At 46.1% G+C, this 17667-nt stretch overlaps 1 protein-coding gene across 6 annotated transcripts in view; it reads right to left on the bottom strand.

The window, feature by feature from the left end:
- CCDC169 (coiled-coil domain containing 169) overlaps positions 1–17667 on the bottom strand; it is a 57762-nt gene that overhangs the window by 9756 nt on the left and 30339 nt on the right. For all 6 annotated transcript variants that reach the window (XM_075592102.1, XM_075592101.1, XM_075592097.1 and 3 more), the window contains 2 exons: positions 15732–15830; positions 11494–11547 (listed from right to left, as the gene is read on the bottom strand). In XM_075592102.1, coding sequence (XP_075448217.1) covers positions 11494–11547; positions 15732–15830 — 153 coding nt within the window. The remainder of the gene's footprint in view (positions 1–11493; positions 11548–15731; positions 15831–17667) is intronic.

Below are 17667 nucleotides of genomic sequence, written 5' to 3'. Positions count from 1 at the left end.
GCCTAGGTCTCCAGGGACATTGATGCCTTCCTCCGTTAGGATTCAGGACATCTGTCTCTTCCTCCCTCTGGCCCGAGGCCCGCAAGGGAGTTCGCATCATCTCCCCTCTTTCGAGGGTTGTGCGGGTGCACCCCAGCCCCGAAGGGCTGGTTGTTCGAATGCCATCCCCCCTTAGCCCGAAGGCTCAGGGGTTCTGTGGTCCGGGGCCTGGACACCACCTCTCAACGAGCTAGAGGGCCAAATGCTTGCCACAGACCTTTCCTACTGAAGCCCCAGATAGGATGGTACTGCATTTGGTCATAGCTGTGCAGGCCAAGAGGAGCATTCATATCGCCTTGATCTAAGCCAAAGGGCCAAGGCACCCACAGACAGCTGTTTCGACCTTAATGGGTCTCATCAGTGTGGGGTTGATTAACTGGCTATGCAAAGAAGCTAAAGGATGGGGGTTACCATATTGAGTTAAGTTAAGGTGAGTAAAAAAAGTGACAAAAACCCTCCACAGCAAAGCAAATATGCAAATGTAAATACAACTGTATGCTCATCTGCATGTCTTAGGCAGGTCTGCAACCCCGCCTTGGTTTTCTGGCTATGCACCTTAACCTTGGCTGTGCTCAAAGCTGTGACCATGCTGCAAGCTTAAGCCTATAGGGAACCATGTTAAAAATGGTTTTTGAAGCAAAAAGTGGTACTGTGTGCTCATTTGCATGTCATTTCCCAGAGTCCCTTGCTGCAGTGGAAGTGCTGTGTGCTGGGTGATAATGGTGAAAGGTAGGGTTGCAGACCTGCCTAAGACATGCAGATGAGCATACAGTTGTATTTACATTTTTTATATATATATATATATATATATATATATATATATATATATATATATATATATATATATATATATATATATATATATATATATATATATATATCTATGTAGAGGTATCAGTACCGTGTTAGCCGAGCTTCAATAATCAAAAAATAAATAGATGATACCGTTCTGTGGCTAACGAAATGCTTTTATTTGTGCGAGCTTTCGAGATACACTGATCTCTTCTTCCGGCGATGTTACAATGAATGAAGCAAAAGGTTACTTAAAAAACAGTGTCTCTTGGAATGTTATCTGTGCTGTTCCTTCCCCCGGTGTGGATGAGATTTATGGCTAGAGGTGTCAAAAGGTAATGAAAGCAAGTGAGGAAAGAGTGTGTATGTGTATCAGTGTGAATAAAAATGAATGGGGAGCCCACAGTATATACAGTGCTTTACACAAGGTGTGTGTGGAGTGGGAGTGGATATAAATGGTGTGGGTGGGTGTGGAAATGTGAGAGTTTGTAGCACAACTAAAAGTGTGTGTGGATACTTAGTGGTCCCTATTGGTGTATAGGGATGGAAAAACAAGGAGTATTAGTATGTGTGAGAGACAGCTGTGTGTGCATACATATAGCACAGTGTGTACAGACATGGTCTTTAGCGCTCATGGGACGAGAGTTCACTAGTGTCAGTAATGACTCATAAAATTTCGATCTCTGTTTAGGCCACTGCTAAGTGTCCCGAACAGTTGCATAAATTTGTATTCATGCAACCGTCTCTCTTTCGGGGTTTTAAGATTACCTTTGAGTATGGCAACCCTATAGATATATATATATATATCTATCTATCTATATATATATATAGATATATATATAGATATATATATATATATATATATATATATATATATATATATATATATATAAAACAAATCAGCACTGGAAATGGCACTAGGTGAGTTAATAGAATATAGTAATATAATAATATAGTGTAAAGAAGTATATCAAGCACTGGTCAGGAGAATCAATCATGGGATGCAGCTCTAAAAAGATATGCCTATCCTAAAGAATTGAAAAAAAGAAAAAAAGCGCAATCCTATGTAGCTGTTAAAAATATATGGGGAAAATTTAATGAAGACAATAAAGGTTGGTTACTAGTGGTACAAATGACACAAATACAGAAATAACATGACAAGAAAACAATATATATATATATATATATATATACACATATACAGCTAAACCCCATTATAACGCGGTCCTCGGGGTCCACCCCGAGACCACCGCGTTAGTAACGGGGTCGCGCTAATTTTTTTTTTTTTTAAATGGCCGCCGCGCGCCTGATCGGGAGGGAGGGAGTTAATTAAATAAATAAATAAAAAAAAGTTTTAAAAAAATGGCGGCGATTCATCCCTCCTCCCTCTCCCTCCCTCTCAACTCCCCCCCCACCCCCTCCCAACCACCCCCGAGGTATGCCCCCGCAGGGCAGTGCCCCTCTCTGGGTGCAGGAGGGTGGGTTACATGTCAGCCGCACGTTGTACTCACGGTCACAAGTACAACGCTGCAGAGGCTGCAAAATGGAGACGGAGCCCCCAGGAGGAAAGCTGGGACCGGAGCCAGATGCTGCTAGAAGCAAAGCATTCTGGGAGTGGACGGGGCTGCCTCTGTCCAGCCGCATCTGCCCCTCACAGGGAGGGGGGATCCCCCATAGAGACCTGCCCCCCTCACTCCCAGCCAGGGCACAGGGGTGAATTCCTTGTGTGTATGTGTGTCAGTGTGTATGTGTGTCAGTCAGTGTGTGTGTGTATATGTCAGTCAGTGTGTGTGTGTGTATATGTCAGTCAGTGTGTGTGTGTGTGTGTGTGTGTGTGTGTGTGTGTATGTGTGTCAGTCAGTCAGTGTGTATGTGTATCTGTGTCAGTCAGTGTGTATGTGTAAGTCAGTGTGTGTGTGTGTTTGTCAGTCAGTGTGTATATGTATTTGTGTCAGTCAGTGTGTATGTGTCAGTCAGTGTGTGTGTCAGTCAGTGTGTGTGTCAGTCAGTGTGTGGGGGAGGTGTGGGTGGGTGGGTCAGTCAGTGTGCGGGGAGGTGTGGGTGTGTGGGGAGGTGTGGGTGTGTGGGGAGGTGTGGGTGGGTGGGTCAGTCAGTGTGTGGGGAGGTGTGGGTGGGTCAGTCAGTGTGGGGAGGTGTGAGTGGGTGGGTCAGTGTGTGGGGAGGTGTGGGTGGGTGGGTCAGTGTGTGGGGAGGTGTGCGTGGGTCAGTTTGTGGGGAGGTGTGGGTGGGTCAGTGTGTGGGGAGGTGTGGGTGGGTGGGTGGGTCAGTGTGTGGGGAGGTGTGGGTGGGTGGGTCAGTGTGTGGGTGGGTGGGTCAGTGTGTGGGGAGGTGTGGGTGGGTGGGTCAGTGTGTGGGTGGGTGGGTCAGTGTGTGGGGAGGTGTGGGTGGGTGGGTGAGGGAGGTGTGGGGAGGTGTGGGTGGGTGGGTGGGTCAGTGTGTGGGGAGGTGTGGGTGGATGGGTCAGTGTGTGGGGAGGTGTGGGTGGGTGGGTCAGTGTGTGGGTCAGTGTGGGTGGGTGGGTCAGTTTGTGGGTCAGTGTGGGTGGGTGGGTCAGTGTGTGAGGAGGTGTGGGTGGGTGGGTCAGTGTGTGGGTCAGTGTGGGTGGGTGGGTCAGTGTGTGGGTCAGTGTGGGTGGGTGGGTCAGTGTGTGGGTCAGTGTGGGTGGGTGGGTCAGTGTGTGGGGAGGTGTGGGTGGGTGGGGAGGTGTGGGTGTGTGGGGAGGTGTGGGTGGGGAGGTGTGTGGGGAGGGGTGGGTGGGGAGGTGTGGGTGGGTGGGGAGGTGTGTGGGGAGGTGTGGGTGGGTCAGTGTGTGGGGAGGTGGGGAGGTGTGGGTGGGTGGGTCAGTGTGTGGGGAGGTGTGGGTGGGTGGGTCAGTGTGGGTGGGTCAGTCAGTGTGTGGGGAGGTGTGGGTGGGTCAGTCAGTGTGTGGGGAGGTGTGGGTGGGTCAGTCAGTGTGTGGGGAGGTGTGGGTGGGTGGGTGGGTCAGTGTGTGTGGGTGGGTCAGTCAGTGTGTGGGGAGGTGTGGGTGGGTCAGTCAGTGTGTGGGGAGGTGTGGGCGGGTCAGTCAGTGTGTGGGGAGGTGTGGGCGGGTCAGTCAGTGTGTGGGGAGGTGTGGGCGGGTCAGTCAGTGTGTGGGGAGGTGTGGGTGGGTCAGTCAGTGTGTGGGGAGGTGTGGGTGGGTCAGTCAGTGTGTGTGTGTGTGTGTGTGGGGGGGGGCAGTCAGTGTGTGTGTTTGAGGGGGGGGGCAGTCAGTGTGTGTGTGTGTGTCCTGCTGCAGCCAGGGGCGGGGTGTAAAATTGCGCACCACTTCTCCCCCTCCCCTTCTGCGCCCCCCCCTTCACAAATCCTGCGCACCCCCCCTTCACAAATCCTGCGCACTCCCCCCCCTTCACAAATCCTGCGCACCCCCCCCCCCCCCCGCCACAAATTCTGCGCACACCCTTCCCCCGCCCGCGGGGTACATGCGCGCCGCCCGGGTCACCCTTTCTTCCAGGAGCCGGCGCCGAGACCACCGCGTTAGTAACGGGGTCGCGCTAATTAAAAAAAATGGCCGCTGCGCGCCTGTTCGGGAGGGAGTGAGGAGGGAAGGAAGAGGTGTCCGGAAGCCCTACATGCGGGCCACATGCCTCCTCCCTCTCCCTCCCTCTCCCTCCCAGCCCCCTCCCTCTACCTCCCAGCCCCTTCCCTAACTCAGCCAGGTGCAATCTCGGGTTGTGCATAGTGTACAGCTGTATAGAGTGACATGAATGGTGTGTGCATGTAAACAGGCACAGAGCCTGTCATTGTACAGCACAGGCTTGATCAGCGCGCTCACATTTATGGACAGTTATGTCCCTCCTTGGTGCCCGTACAAGAAGCTTGGAATTGAGGTGATACTATTTTTGGGAAGCAGTTTCTTGTACAGAGAAATTGTATCCAGAACGCTGACTTTTAGCATTCACTGCGGACAATAACATATCATTTTCTTACATATATATATTTTGCCTTCCACGCTTTATTAATCGCTCTTCCATCCCCCCACTCAGCTTTGCTTCACCTACACTCGTCTCCGAATGGTATGATCGGGCTTTGGACTGTGTTTAGTGACGTCGCAAGGCGGTGGACCAATTAGCGGGCGGCAGGAGGGAGTTTTAAATAGTTGAGCTGGTATTCGGCGCGAGAACAGTCAGTGGGTGTCCAGGCGCGAGAGCAGTCAGTGGGTGTCCAGGCGCGAGAGCAGTCAGTGGGTTTCTGGCGTGACGCGGGGAGCTGGCGGTAGTTACCGGTTTGGGCTTTGAATCCGCGCGGTCACACGAGAGCAGGCGCAGCTATGTCGGACGAGGACGCGGTGAAGGTTTGCGTCCGGCTCCGGCCACTCATACAGAGGTAACGTGGGGGGCGGGGGTCGTGTCTGTGTATATTTAATACAGTATATATAAATATATATCTGTGTGTCTGTAGGAGGGGGGGGGGAGCGGGTGATGTGTCCCCGTTCTGCCCCGATCGCTGTCTCCCTTTTATGTATATGTGTATTGGGAGGGGGGTGTGTGTGTGTGTGTGTGTGTGTGTGTGTGTGTGTGTGTGTGTAGTGTGAGCAATGAGCAGTGTGTGAGCAATGAGCAGTGTGTGTGCAGTGTGTGCAGTGTGTGCAGTGTGTGCAGTGTGTGCAGTGTGTGCAGTGTGTGCAGTGTGTGCAGTGTGTGCAGTGTGTGCAGTGTGTGCAGTGTGTGCAGTGTGCAAAAAAAAATAATTTTTTTAAATTTAAATTTTTTTTTTTTTTTTAAACGGGAGCCACGGGAAAACCGCATTATAACCGAATCGCGGTATAACGAGGCGCATTATAACGGGGTTTACCTGTATATATACACATACAGACACACATACACACACACTCTCTCTCTCTACACACAAGGGGGGGAGGGGGGAGAGAGAGGGGAAGCGGGGACCTGGGGGGACATCCCTGCTCCCATCTCCCGCCCCCTGACACGGGGACCGGGGGGGAAGCGGGGACATCCCCGCTCCCATCTCCCGCCCCGCGGGCTGACACGGGGACCGGGGGGAAGTGGGGACCTGAGGGGACATCCCCACTCCCATCTCCCGCGTGCTGACACGGGGGGGGGGGGAAGCGGGGACCTGAGGGGACATCCTCGCTCCCATCTCCCACCCCGCGGGCTGACACGGGGACCGGGGGGGAAGGAACACCCCCGCTACCACCTGCCGTCCAGGGGGGGCAGCGAGGTGGGGGGACGGGGAAAATCTGTAGCCAGCCACGGGGACCGGAGAAGAAACACCCCCGCTATCACCTCCCGTCCCGCGCGGGCAGCGGGGGGGAAGAGCACATTGCGGCAGGCAGCAGAGGGAGTGGGATAGGCGTGCAGGAGTGCGATAGGCATGGGGAGGCAGCAGAGGGAGCGCGGGAGGCAGCAAAAGGAATACTTCCAGCAAGATCGCCATGATCGAGCGTGATGCGCGGACTCGTATAGAGCATGGCCGCACGCCCACAAAGCCTGGGAGCGCGCGCCAATCAGCAGTCAGGTAGGGGGAGTTTTTTTTTTTATCAGCGCGAGCAGGGAAAATGTAAAAAAACAAACACGTGTGCTGCTTGGGCCAATAGGAGCTCGCCCAGATGTTAAATCCACTCGCCCCGGGCGTGCAGATGTATAGGATTGTCGAACACTGTATATACATATACATATACATATATACACACACACGTTTTAAGTTATGGTGGTTGAAAAAGGCAACAGGAAACCTTCACCGTATTGCATATAGCAAATAAAAAGATCACTTGTGAGCACATTCACATGGCTTAGGCCTCGGCCATGTTCCCTGCTTGCTGGCGGAAGCGCGCTGACGCGCGCTCCCGCTCAGCACTGAGCCCCTACAGCCGCAATTAGAGCGGCTTTAGTAGGGGCTCACCTACGCTGCCGCAAGCGCGCGTAAGCGTAGGTCTTGGGGGAATTTAAAATTCCCCCGCTTGAAAACAATCGAACATTTATGGCGAGACTTAAAGATTTCAGTCCATTAACGATCCCCAACAAACTTCCCATGAAAAATTGTCAAAATGGCACCATTCTACTGTGCAAAGCTAGTAGAGACAGATCCAAAAAGACTCATAGCATAAATTGCTGCAAAGGGTGCTTCTACCAAGTACTGATTTGAGGGGCTGAATACTTATGCAAAAAGTACATTTCATTTTGTACATTTCCTTTGCTGACCTTGAACCTACTTCACATATAACAATGTTCAGTTTAACCACTACATCTTTGTAGCTTAGGGGGCAGGGGGGGGGGAGGAGAGAAGTATTTGATAGTATGGATCATGTAATGGTGATTGGCTTTAAATAACTGACTTTATGTTGTTAAAAATTTATGAAGCACACACTGGTTTATAATGAATTTTGTTAGCTGTATTCAAAGCTCTGTGTTTAGACCATGGCCTTCCTGATGAGAGTGTTCCAGCTCGGTACTAAGCCTGTGAACTTCTTTCTGAGACGCTTCCAGCACTGCACCAACTTCATCCATGAAAATCTGGTCCTGGGCAGAATCAGCGTATGAGTTCTGCAGCTTTCTTGACAAGATCACCCTGTCACTTTCCAACTGATCCTTTTCTTTCTTCTGGAGTACGCACTTAGAAAATGCTGTAGACAGACACTTTTGTACTGCAGCCTTGGCCTCTTAGGCCTCGGATATGGTCAAAAAGACCGTGCTGAGGCGCTGAGGGGAAACATTATCCCTATCAGCGCGGCTTTAGATTGCGCTTCTGCACGCTTCCGCAGGCGTGCGGAAATGCAGGACAGACAAGTTTAAATTTTGCCGCTCATGCAAGCGCAGGGCCGGTCACGTGACTGCCAGAAGCCAATGGCAGTCCGTGATGTCGGCGCCGTGACATGGCGCGCTAGCCCCGCCTCCCGATCCGCCTCCCGAAAGCCTCCCACCCGGCACACAAGCGCGCTCGCTGACGCTCATGCAGGGACAGAAAAAATCTCCTGCTTGAGCAGAAGAGCATGAGTGTCAGCGCTGCCCAGCGCCGCTCCCGGCACCATGTCCCAGGCCTTACTCTTTATGAAGTAGTCCATAGAGGCAATCAATCTCATTCCATGCAGATTGAAGTGTTTGGGTTAAGGCATCTTTACCATGGTTAAAGGCGTCCTCTTTCTTTTCCACTACCCCTGGAATGATTCTGTGAGTCGCCTTAGGCTGCAGCATATCTCTGTTCCCTTCTAATGGAGGCTTTCCTGAGGTTGAAGGATCATCCTTAATTCCTTCTGCAGTTTCCACTATAATGGGAGACCCTTTCTTCTTTTTCTTTGCTTTGAGAAGCTCTGAAGAATCAGTGGTACTGTGTTCACATTTATTGCTCAAGACTGTTTTCAAACTGGGAGCCATAATTCCAGACATAGGGAAAACCAACTCCCCAAGAAAACCAGTAAAGAGGAAATGTATTTTAAAGCAGAAGCATAGGAATGAACAACAGAAATAGACATAAAACAGGGAGACAAAAAAAATAGGAGAGCTGACTTTTAGATTTGATACCTTAGCACAAGTGATAGAAATATCATAATTGAAATGGACCCTGAGAACCAGAAGTGGTATACCTGTAAGGAACCAGTGGACGCATTCTCCGCGGCGATCCCCCACCCTACCTGAGCAGACTTCCGCAGCGGTCGCCCCCATAGTATCCCGTCGGGCCTCCACTCTCGGCGGCTATGCGCCGCTGCTCTCTCCTCTGGCAGCGAGACGTGCCGCCGCACTTCCGGGTCCCGCGCGCATGTCTTACAGGGCTCGTGCACCCAGCCTTCTATTTCCCCATCCTGCACTCCTGGCTCCGACCCCCGCGTAACGCTGCTCCTCCCGGCCCAGTCAAACACCTGGCTTCCTCCTCCTCTCTGCCCCCGAGCTTATCCTTGAGGCAACCCAGACACACCTCCGTTCCTCCCCTGCCCTCCATTGGTCAGCCATCCTTTATTACCCCAGTCATTCTTCTCCTTCCTCGCTCTGCATAGCTTCTAGTAGCCTTATGCTGTTTGGAGTTCTGTGCCTGGCCCTCTGCTCTTTTCTAGTTCTAGTTGCTGATCCGGCTCGTCTGACGGTCCTCTCTGGATTTGGACCCCGGCTTCCCTTGACTTCGTGTACCTCTCTACCCCTGGACTTGGCTACGGACTTCGACTTTGCTGCTCTCTCGCTCCCTCAACCCTTGGCTTACGGACTCACTACTCAGACCTCTGGCGCCCCGGACTCGGCAAGTACTTAACCATTCTACTCTCACCAAACCAGGCAACGCACTCTACCACACTTCACGCCTGTGGGTAATGGTACACTATCTTCCCACCTCAGTACTGCGGACTGGTCTGGTCTGCGGGCAGCACAGCGTTACAATACCCAAGCAAAGAAATCAAAAGCAAATCTGTTTTTAGAAATGCAAGTCTGAAAATCTGAAGTGGCCCACCCGAAAATGCAGAGAGACAAGCCTTGTCCAGGGAATGAAAGTCTGAGTCTAAAATGGTGACACCAGGTACTGCAGAAAAAGTTTTTTTTTTTTTTTTTATAAGGTAATTATTCTCAGGGAGAAAATGCACAACAAATCCTGCAGAAAACTTTGCGGCAAAAAAAAAACCCCTTCAAGATCCCAAACGGGGTTTCCAAAAACCAAAACAAAAGTACTTATCTTCCTCCAATACAAGCAGATGGGGTCTGCTGAAGCAGGAAGGCAGAAAATCTGTTCCGGCAAGGTCCAGAAGTGGTCTTTGTTTTCTGTTACAGGGACTCCAGGAGCAGTTAGGACCTCAATGGTTGGAACCGCAGGGAAGGAAAGGATTGTTGGGGTCACGGGCCGAGGTCGGTGGCAGGTGGCAAGCAGGATTGTCGGGATCAAAGGCAGGGTGCGGTGGCGGCGGCAGGCAAGGATCGTCGGGGTCCAGGCAGGGGTCGGCAGCAGGAAGAGGGCAGGGGAGCAGGAACTGAGACCAGGGAGCAGGAACTGAGACCAGGGAGCAGGAACTGAGACCAGGGAGCAGGAAACAAACGGGGACAAGCCAGATCATAGGCAAGGGCCTTTAATAAGTCCCGGACTCAATACAGAACAGAAGCAGAAGCATGGGCATGGGCATAAGTAGTCAGGACAAAACAAAAGCAAGGGAGGAGCAGGAAACAGAAAACTATAAGGACAGACGACAGGACCAACAAGAGGAGACAGACAAAGGAACCCCAGAGCAGACAGAAACAGCAACACACCCGGTGGACAGACAAGGAAACTGTGGCTGGGAGCCGGATGTCTAGGAAGACTGACAATATATACATATAAAGAAACCTCTAGTACTCAAGAAAAAAAAAATCAAATGGTGGTTATGAACCTCAGATGACAAAAAGATTTAGTATGCAGATTGGTGTAAAGAAAGACCGAAGCAAAACATTTAGGGTCAAGCCTTGAAGTAAACTCATCAAAAGAGGACTTTTGTTTTTAGAAATTTAAGAGGGCCTGTCCTAAGCAATCTAGTACATTTGACAACTTCAAATGTACATCTACTAAAAGAACATACTGCTTGCTCACCCATTGTCATCTCCTAATCAGGGAAGTTTGCAACATTCTTCTGAATAATTTCAATGCCACTGAGAGCTTCACGGACAAGGAGAAGACAGCTTTACAGCATATGGAATAGGGGCTGAAGTATTTACATTTCACTGTATATCTCACATTTTCATTTTCCATTGCTTTCCTTTTATTGCCCATCATTATGCTTCCAATTAGCAAACCTACCCATTTCTAACAAGGGTTTGCCAGCTGGTATAGCACTGTCAGACTCTTCTGTTCATTAGTTTCTCTATTTTAAATACAGAACGTTGTACAGATCCTGACTTTCTTACCTGCTGGGCTAATTGCAGATTGCATAAGTCTTTCTCCAGTTAGCAATACAAGGCAGGATGTATTTCATATTAGAACTAAACCCTGCTCTGGACAATTCTATTATCTGCTGTTATTAAAAGGGGCTTAAGAGAAAACATATTTATATATTTTTTTTTCAACGAATTTCTACAAACCTATAAATCCACATTTATTATAAAGAAAACGGGATGTTAATTGGACAGCAACAATAAAGACGCCCATCTGCTATGCTAGATTTCAGACTGATGAATGTATGTATGTTAGGACCTATCCCTTAGATTGCTGCCTCCCCATATCAGTAAAATAAAAATACTGGATACAATTATGAAACCCCTTTATTCAACCAGATGCTCAGTTAGTATTTATCAAGTATTTCAGATGACAAAAGGCAGTTACTTCTTGTGTAACTTATGCTACCCTACACTTGTTTGTTTCTGAGCAGCTTATACATTTTCTAGATCCCCTATACATCAATACTAAATTTACAGAACATGAACATGCTATTTGGGATGTAGTAGCAATATAATAGGCCATTTAAAATTGCTTCATAAAAATAAATTAAGTATAAAAAAATATGGTGGATACAGAAGGTAAATTGAATACTGAAAGTGAAATGGACGTATCACTTTTTTTTAAAGCTTGCATAGAAATGCTTCAGCAAACAATCTTCTTTTTTTCTGCAAGTACAGTTGAGATATACATGGATTGAACGTACGTCATCATACAATCATGGTATTTTATTTGCTTCTCATTTATTTGTTCAAGTTTAAGATACTGTACCTGTGAAATTTCAGATATATAAAGTCTCCTCTCATCATTGACCTTATAGTATGCCTGTAATGCAAATCAGAACAAAATGTTCAAGATAAAATAGGGTACAGACAATATTATTTGTACAACAACATATAATTTTATTAGACATATTAAAAAGAGGAACAATTTCTGTGTAAATTGTGATACCTTTAAGAAGATCAATAAAGCTGCTGTATGTGAGCTTTCAGCACCTCGTTCATTCTCATAGATGTGACTAAATTGTGCCATCAATCCTAATTCTGAACAACAAGAATTTAATCTCTGAAGGAATTTAAATAAAGCTTTCCCCAGCTTTCTTTGGGCCGTCTTCAATATACCTGTAAAGTAGTCAAAATATGCACGGAAATCCTCTGCCTTATTTATAAGGGTAAAAAGCTGTGCAAAGCTACATTACAAATATCTGTAACGGTTTTTGTGAACCGGCCTGACCCACCCAATCTCACATTGGCCCCTGTGGTCTAACCGGCCCCCATTACAGTGTGGTAGTGTCTGGTGGTGCACCTGTTGGCAACAGGACTCCTGAGTCTCCCGCATGATGATGTGTGGGGAGGACCCGTCCAGACAGGCAGCTGAGGTAGTGTGCTGAGTCTCACCTAGTTCCAGTGCAGCGCCTCCACCTCATCAGGGTCCCTGCGTCCGCATGGGGATGATCCTGTTGAGGAACTCCTTCGTGGTGCTCCTCTCTGTACATTCACTCCACACATGTACACGAGAGGGTTTGTGATTGAGAACATCTTTATTGCCTGAGTGGGCTAGCTGCCCCTCGCAGTAGATATCTAGCCACTCATGTCCAGTCAGTGCCTCCCTTTAAAAGGTGTATCTCTCCTTAGATAGGGATTCCCTATCCCCGCAGGGATCACTGCCCTGTGCCAGGTCCCTGGACACAGTCTCCTCTTCAGTTACTATAACATAACTAGAACTCTCAGTAACTCAGGCTAGTACTAGAACTTGAACTCCTGCCAGAACTCCTCCTCCACTTATCAGAACTGGACGCAGATCTAACTTTAGACTCAGTGCTGTGCCTTATGTACACTCTGGAAGCTGACACACCTCTGACATCACTAACCATGGAGTCAGAGCATGTGACCACTCCCATCCATACACAGGGCACCCCACCAGGGTGTGAGGGCAAACCTCCATAATTACTGCTGGCATGCCCACAACTTACCAGGCCTTACTGTCAGCAGGAGAGATGACTGTAGCCATTTTACATGACCGCTATATATCTATGAAAAAATCTTCCCAAATATTCTAATTCACCTTTGAATAAGTAATATACATCACATTTAGTCATTGACATACTACTCAAAGGCAGTAGAGCTGTGATGACCGAAAAACAACTCTAAAAACTTTGCCAATCTTTTCACGTAGTCTAAGCTGGAGAAAAAAGGCTATTTGGTCATCTTTATAACGGATGCTACAGTACATGGAGAACTAAGTAGCCCATAAGGCCTGCCTGAAATACGTGAAAAAAGTAACCAAAATATAAACGTCACTTTCAATATATTATGTATTATAGGCTAAAGCTGGTAAATTCCGGGCATTATTGAAATCCCTGCTCTGATTGGTTAAAATTCCGGGCATTATCCTATCAGTAATGGCCCAGAATTTTTGGCAGCTTGCCAAGTTTTTCAGCCAATCAGCTTTCAGTTCTCATTCACAAAGAGTGAAATTTGCTCTTAGACAGGGAAGGTGATTGGACAGAAGGCACAAGCAAGACACTGACTCCTCCCCCACCCTGCCTGCAGAGAGCTCTGCACAGGAGAGTGAGGGGAAAGGTTTGTGTGTCTGTTGTGTGTAAAGGGACCAGCAGAGTGTTTTATTGGTGTGTGTGTGTGTGTGTGTGTGTGTGTGTGTGTGTGTGTGTGTGTGTGTCTTCTGCTGGTGTGTGTTATGTGGGTGTAGAGGGGGCAGTAGAATCTTGTTGGTGTGTTTCTGTGGTGTGTATGTGTGTTTTGTTGGTGTAGAGGGGGAACTGCAGTATGTGTGTGTCTTCAGTGTGTGTTTTGTGGGTGGAGGAGGGGTGCAGAGTGTTTTGTGTGTCTGCAGTGTGTGGGTTTACATGGGGGCTGCAGTGGGTGTAGGGAAAGGCTGCCGGTGTGTGTTTTATGGATTTAGAGGGGGCAGCAGTCTGTTATGTTCCTGTGTGTGTCTGCAGTGTGTTCTGTGGGTGTAGAGGGGGGCAGCAGTGTGTGTCAGTGGGTGTAGATGGTGGAGGAGGGCTGCAGAGTGTGTTTTGGTGTGTGTGTTTCTGTGTTTTGTGAGTGTAGAGGGTGGAAGAGAGCTGCAGTGTGTTTTGTGGGTGTAGAGGAGGGGGACTGCACAGTGTGTAGGGGGGACTGCAGAGTGTGTGTGTGTGTGTGTGTGTGTGTATGTGTATATATATATATATATATATATATAGTGGTCGACAAATCACCAAAAAATCTACTCGCCGAACAAAAAAATCTACTCGCCACCTAGTACCAAACGAGTGCTGCTTGGGCCAATAGGAGCTCGCCACGATGTTAAATCCACTCGCCTGGGGCGTGCAAATGTATAGGTTTGTCGAACACTGTACATATACATATATATAAATATACATACATACACAGTGTTCGACAAACCTATACATTTCCACGCCCCGGGCGAGTGGATTTAACATCGTGGCGAGCTCCTATTGGCCCAAGCAGCACACGTGTGGTACTAGGTTGCGAGTAGATTTTTTTGTTCGGCGAGTAGATTTTTTGGTGATTTGTCGACCACTGTATATGTATATATGTATATATATATATGTGTGTGTATATATATATATATATATATAGATATATATATATATATATATATATATATATATACACACAGTGGTTGACAAATCACCAAAAAATCTACTCACCACCTAGTACCAAACGTGTGCTGCTTGGGCCAATATTTACTCGCCCGGGGGTTAAACCCACTCGCCCGGGGCGAGCAAATGTATAGGTTTGTCGACACTGTATATGTATATATATATATATATATATATATATATATATATATATATATATATTTATATATTTATTTATTTTCCGGGAAATTTAACTCACGGGCAACGCCGGGTCTCTCAGCTAGTAGCCTATAATAGTAATAATCCCCTCAGAACAGGGCATTACTGCCCAATAATGCCCTAGCTGGGTTAAAGTCCCTCGGCTTCGCCTTGGGCCTTCAACACTTCCAGCCAGGACATTATTGGCCAGTAATGCCCTGTTCTGATGGTATTATTACTTAATTAACCCATTGTTAGCCACAGTACTAATGTTGAAATGAACAATGCATGCCATCATAACTAGCATGGTTACAAAGGGGTTACAAAGGGGTGAATAGTCCGAACACACTATCATTAGCCTATCACTCCTCACATGTAAAAGAGGCTTATAAGGCATTGCCTAACTAACAGCCAAGGGAGGCCACAAAGTAACCCTTTACCCTGAGGGACATATCCTTCCAACCATAGATATTAACCCTTTTACTTCTTCCCCTCACACCCAATTACAACTGCAAAGCCTGTTGGCCAAGCTTAGCTAATACCCCAGCTAATGCAGAAGCCATTAAAATAAAATACATGTAAAAAGTACATTAAATAACACTGTAATTATAATGAAAAATGTACCTGCTTCAGTGCCTTGCAAAGCCTTACTAGATTTTTGGCATGCAAGGGTCACTACAGTAGTTAGACTACTGCCAAGTCTATTAATGGCTTACTAACCATGGCGGTTATGAAGGTATGCATGGGAAATACGGACTAACTGAAGGTATGATTACAGTGGATTATCATTCTTTGTTTTTACTAATAAGTAAAATATAAGTAACTATATGAATACATATATACAGTATACACATACATACATATATATATATATATATATATATATATATATATATATATATATATATATATAATTGTTGTAGAGGTAAAAGTAATTAACTACATTCTTTTAGTACTGATGAAAAGGCAATTAAATGTTGTTATTTTTTACATTATTTCAAAATCATACATAATTAGTATAGTTTTGGTAACTCTGAACTATGACTAACTAGGCACTTAATGAGTTTTTCAATAGAAATATCAAGAAATTCCAAGTCAGGAAGTGCATTTAGTGAGTTTTGCCAAAAATGCACTTCATGAGTTTTACCTCTACAACGACGACATAGTGTATGCTTTCAAAAACATTAAAAAAATAAAACACCTTTGTTTCCTGTTCTATTCGCAGTTCAAAATCTTTTAGCTGATTCTCTAAAATAGTCTTTTCTTCCTCTAGACGTTTAAGGAATTGGTTTAAGGCACCCTGTAAGCATATAAAAAAAGGAAATGAGTTTGAAGGTAACTAATACTGAGCATAAATAGTTATAATTGTGCTAGAGGAATAATCATTGTAATACTAAAAAGTACAATTAACCGGTCAAAGAAACATTTGTGCGATGTACTTTTCAAACAGGATAAGAGAAACAGCTACATTTGCTCATGCTAAAATCACTAAAGGGAATGGTAATAGGTTTAGTTACATAAGTAACTGAAGTTCACACAACAATGGAGCTCAGAACACAATTTTCTTATATCGTATGCTATAATAATGTAATTAACTAACTGAATTAATCTGTGTCCTTTTCTGCCCTGTGTGTGTGTAGAGTAGGGACTGACTGTGCTATTGTATAGGGCAGGGGTGGTCAACCTTCTTTTCAGGTGTCCAATAAATGGGCACAATTCTTTTGGTGGGCCTCTGTCTTACTGCCCCCTCTTCCTACATGTACTCTCAAATCTTCTACAAAGATCAGTATTCAATAAGCTTCCTATTCATTAAAAAAAAAAATTCTGGTAAATGGCACCATAGCAGCATTGACTCGTTTGACGGAAATAATATTTAAGTGAGATATAAATCAGCACGTCAAGGGGTTACTGTACTTATTCCCATATTAGTCAAAAAAAAATCAAAAGTCCAGCGATGATAGAATTGCATGGGACAATATTGCAGGTTTTTTTTCTTTCAAATTAGCCCAGGCTAGCAATATGGCCACAATATAGACAAAGTTTCCCATAAGGTCTCAGTGTACTTGGTGCTAATAGTAAAAAAAAAAAAAAAAAAAAAAAAAAAAAATTATATATATATAATAAAAAAATAAATAGATGATACCGTTCTGTGGCTAACGAAATGCTTTTATTTGTGCGAGCTTTCGAGATACACTGATCTCTTCTTCCGGTGATGTTACAATGAATGAAGCAAGCAAAAGCTATACTATAAACAGTGTCTATTGGAATGTTATCTGTGCTGGTCCTTCCCCCGGTGTGGATGTGTTTTATGGCTGGAGGTGTCAAAAGGTTCCTGAAAGCAAGTGATGAAAGAGTGTGTATGTGTATCAGTGTGAATTAACATGAATGGAGAGCCCACAGTATATACAGTGCTATACAAAAGGTGTGTGTGGAGTGGCAGCGGATTTAAATGGTGTGGGTGGGTGTGGAAATGTGAGAGTTAGTAGCATAACTAAAAGTGTGTGTGGATACTATGTGGTCCCTATTGGTGTATAGGGATGGAAAAACAAGGAGTATAAGTGTGTGTGAGAGACAGCTGGGTGTGCATACATATAGCACAGTATGTACAGACATGGCCTATAGCGCTCATGGGAAGAGAGTTCACTTGTGTCCGTAATGACTCATAAAATTTCGATCTCTGTTTAGGCCACTGCTAAGTGTCCCGAAAAGTTGCATAAATTTGTATTCATGCAACCGTCTCTCTTTCGGTGTTTTAAGATTACCTTTGAGTATGGCAACCGTCAGATCGTTCATCTTATGGCCAGAGTCAGAGACTATGTATAAAATATATATATATATTTTAATTAAAATTATTTATTTACTGAACTTTTAGTAGTCACAGTGTTTGGGTAGAGAGATACAGTAAGTGTAATGTATTGTAGGATGTTAGATTTATTCCCTTGTTATATTCATGGTGATCATCAAGGCAAGAATTACCGTGCTTTGATGTTCACTGTAACTAGTAAGTAGTTGATCTCAACATATACATAACCCTTCTCTACAAAAGGTGCCAGGGTTACATTGCAACATTGCAAGGTTACATTGCAACTGGTCTGCAGCAGCATATTACACAAAATGGGAAGTATCACGAGCAAATA

This window comes from Ascaphus truei, chromosome 3 (genome assembly GCF_040206685.1).
Source record: "Ascaphus truei isolate aAscTru1 chromosome 3, aAscTru1.hap1, whole genome shotgun sequence".
NCBI classification, from domain to species: Eukaryota; Metazoa; Chordata; class Amphibia; order Anura; family Ascaphidae; genus Ascaphus; species Ascaphus truei.
This window is presented reverse-complemented; position numbering and strand designations above follow the sequence as displayed.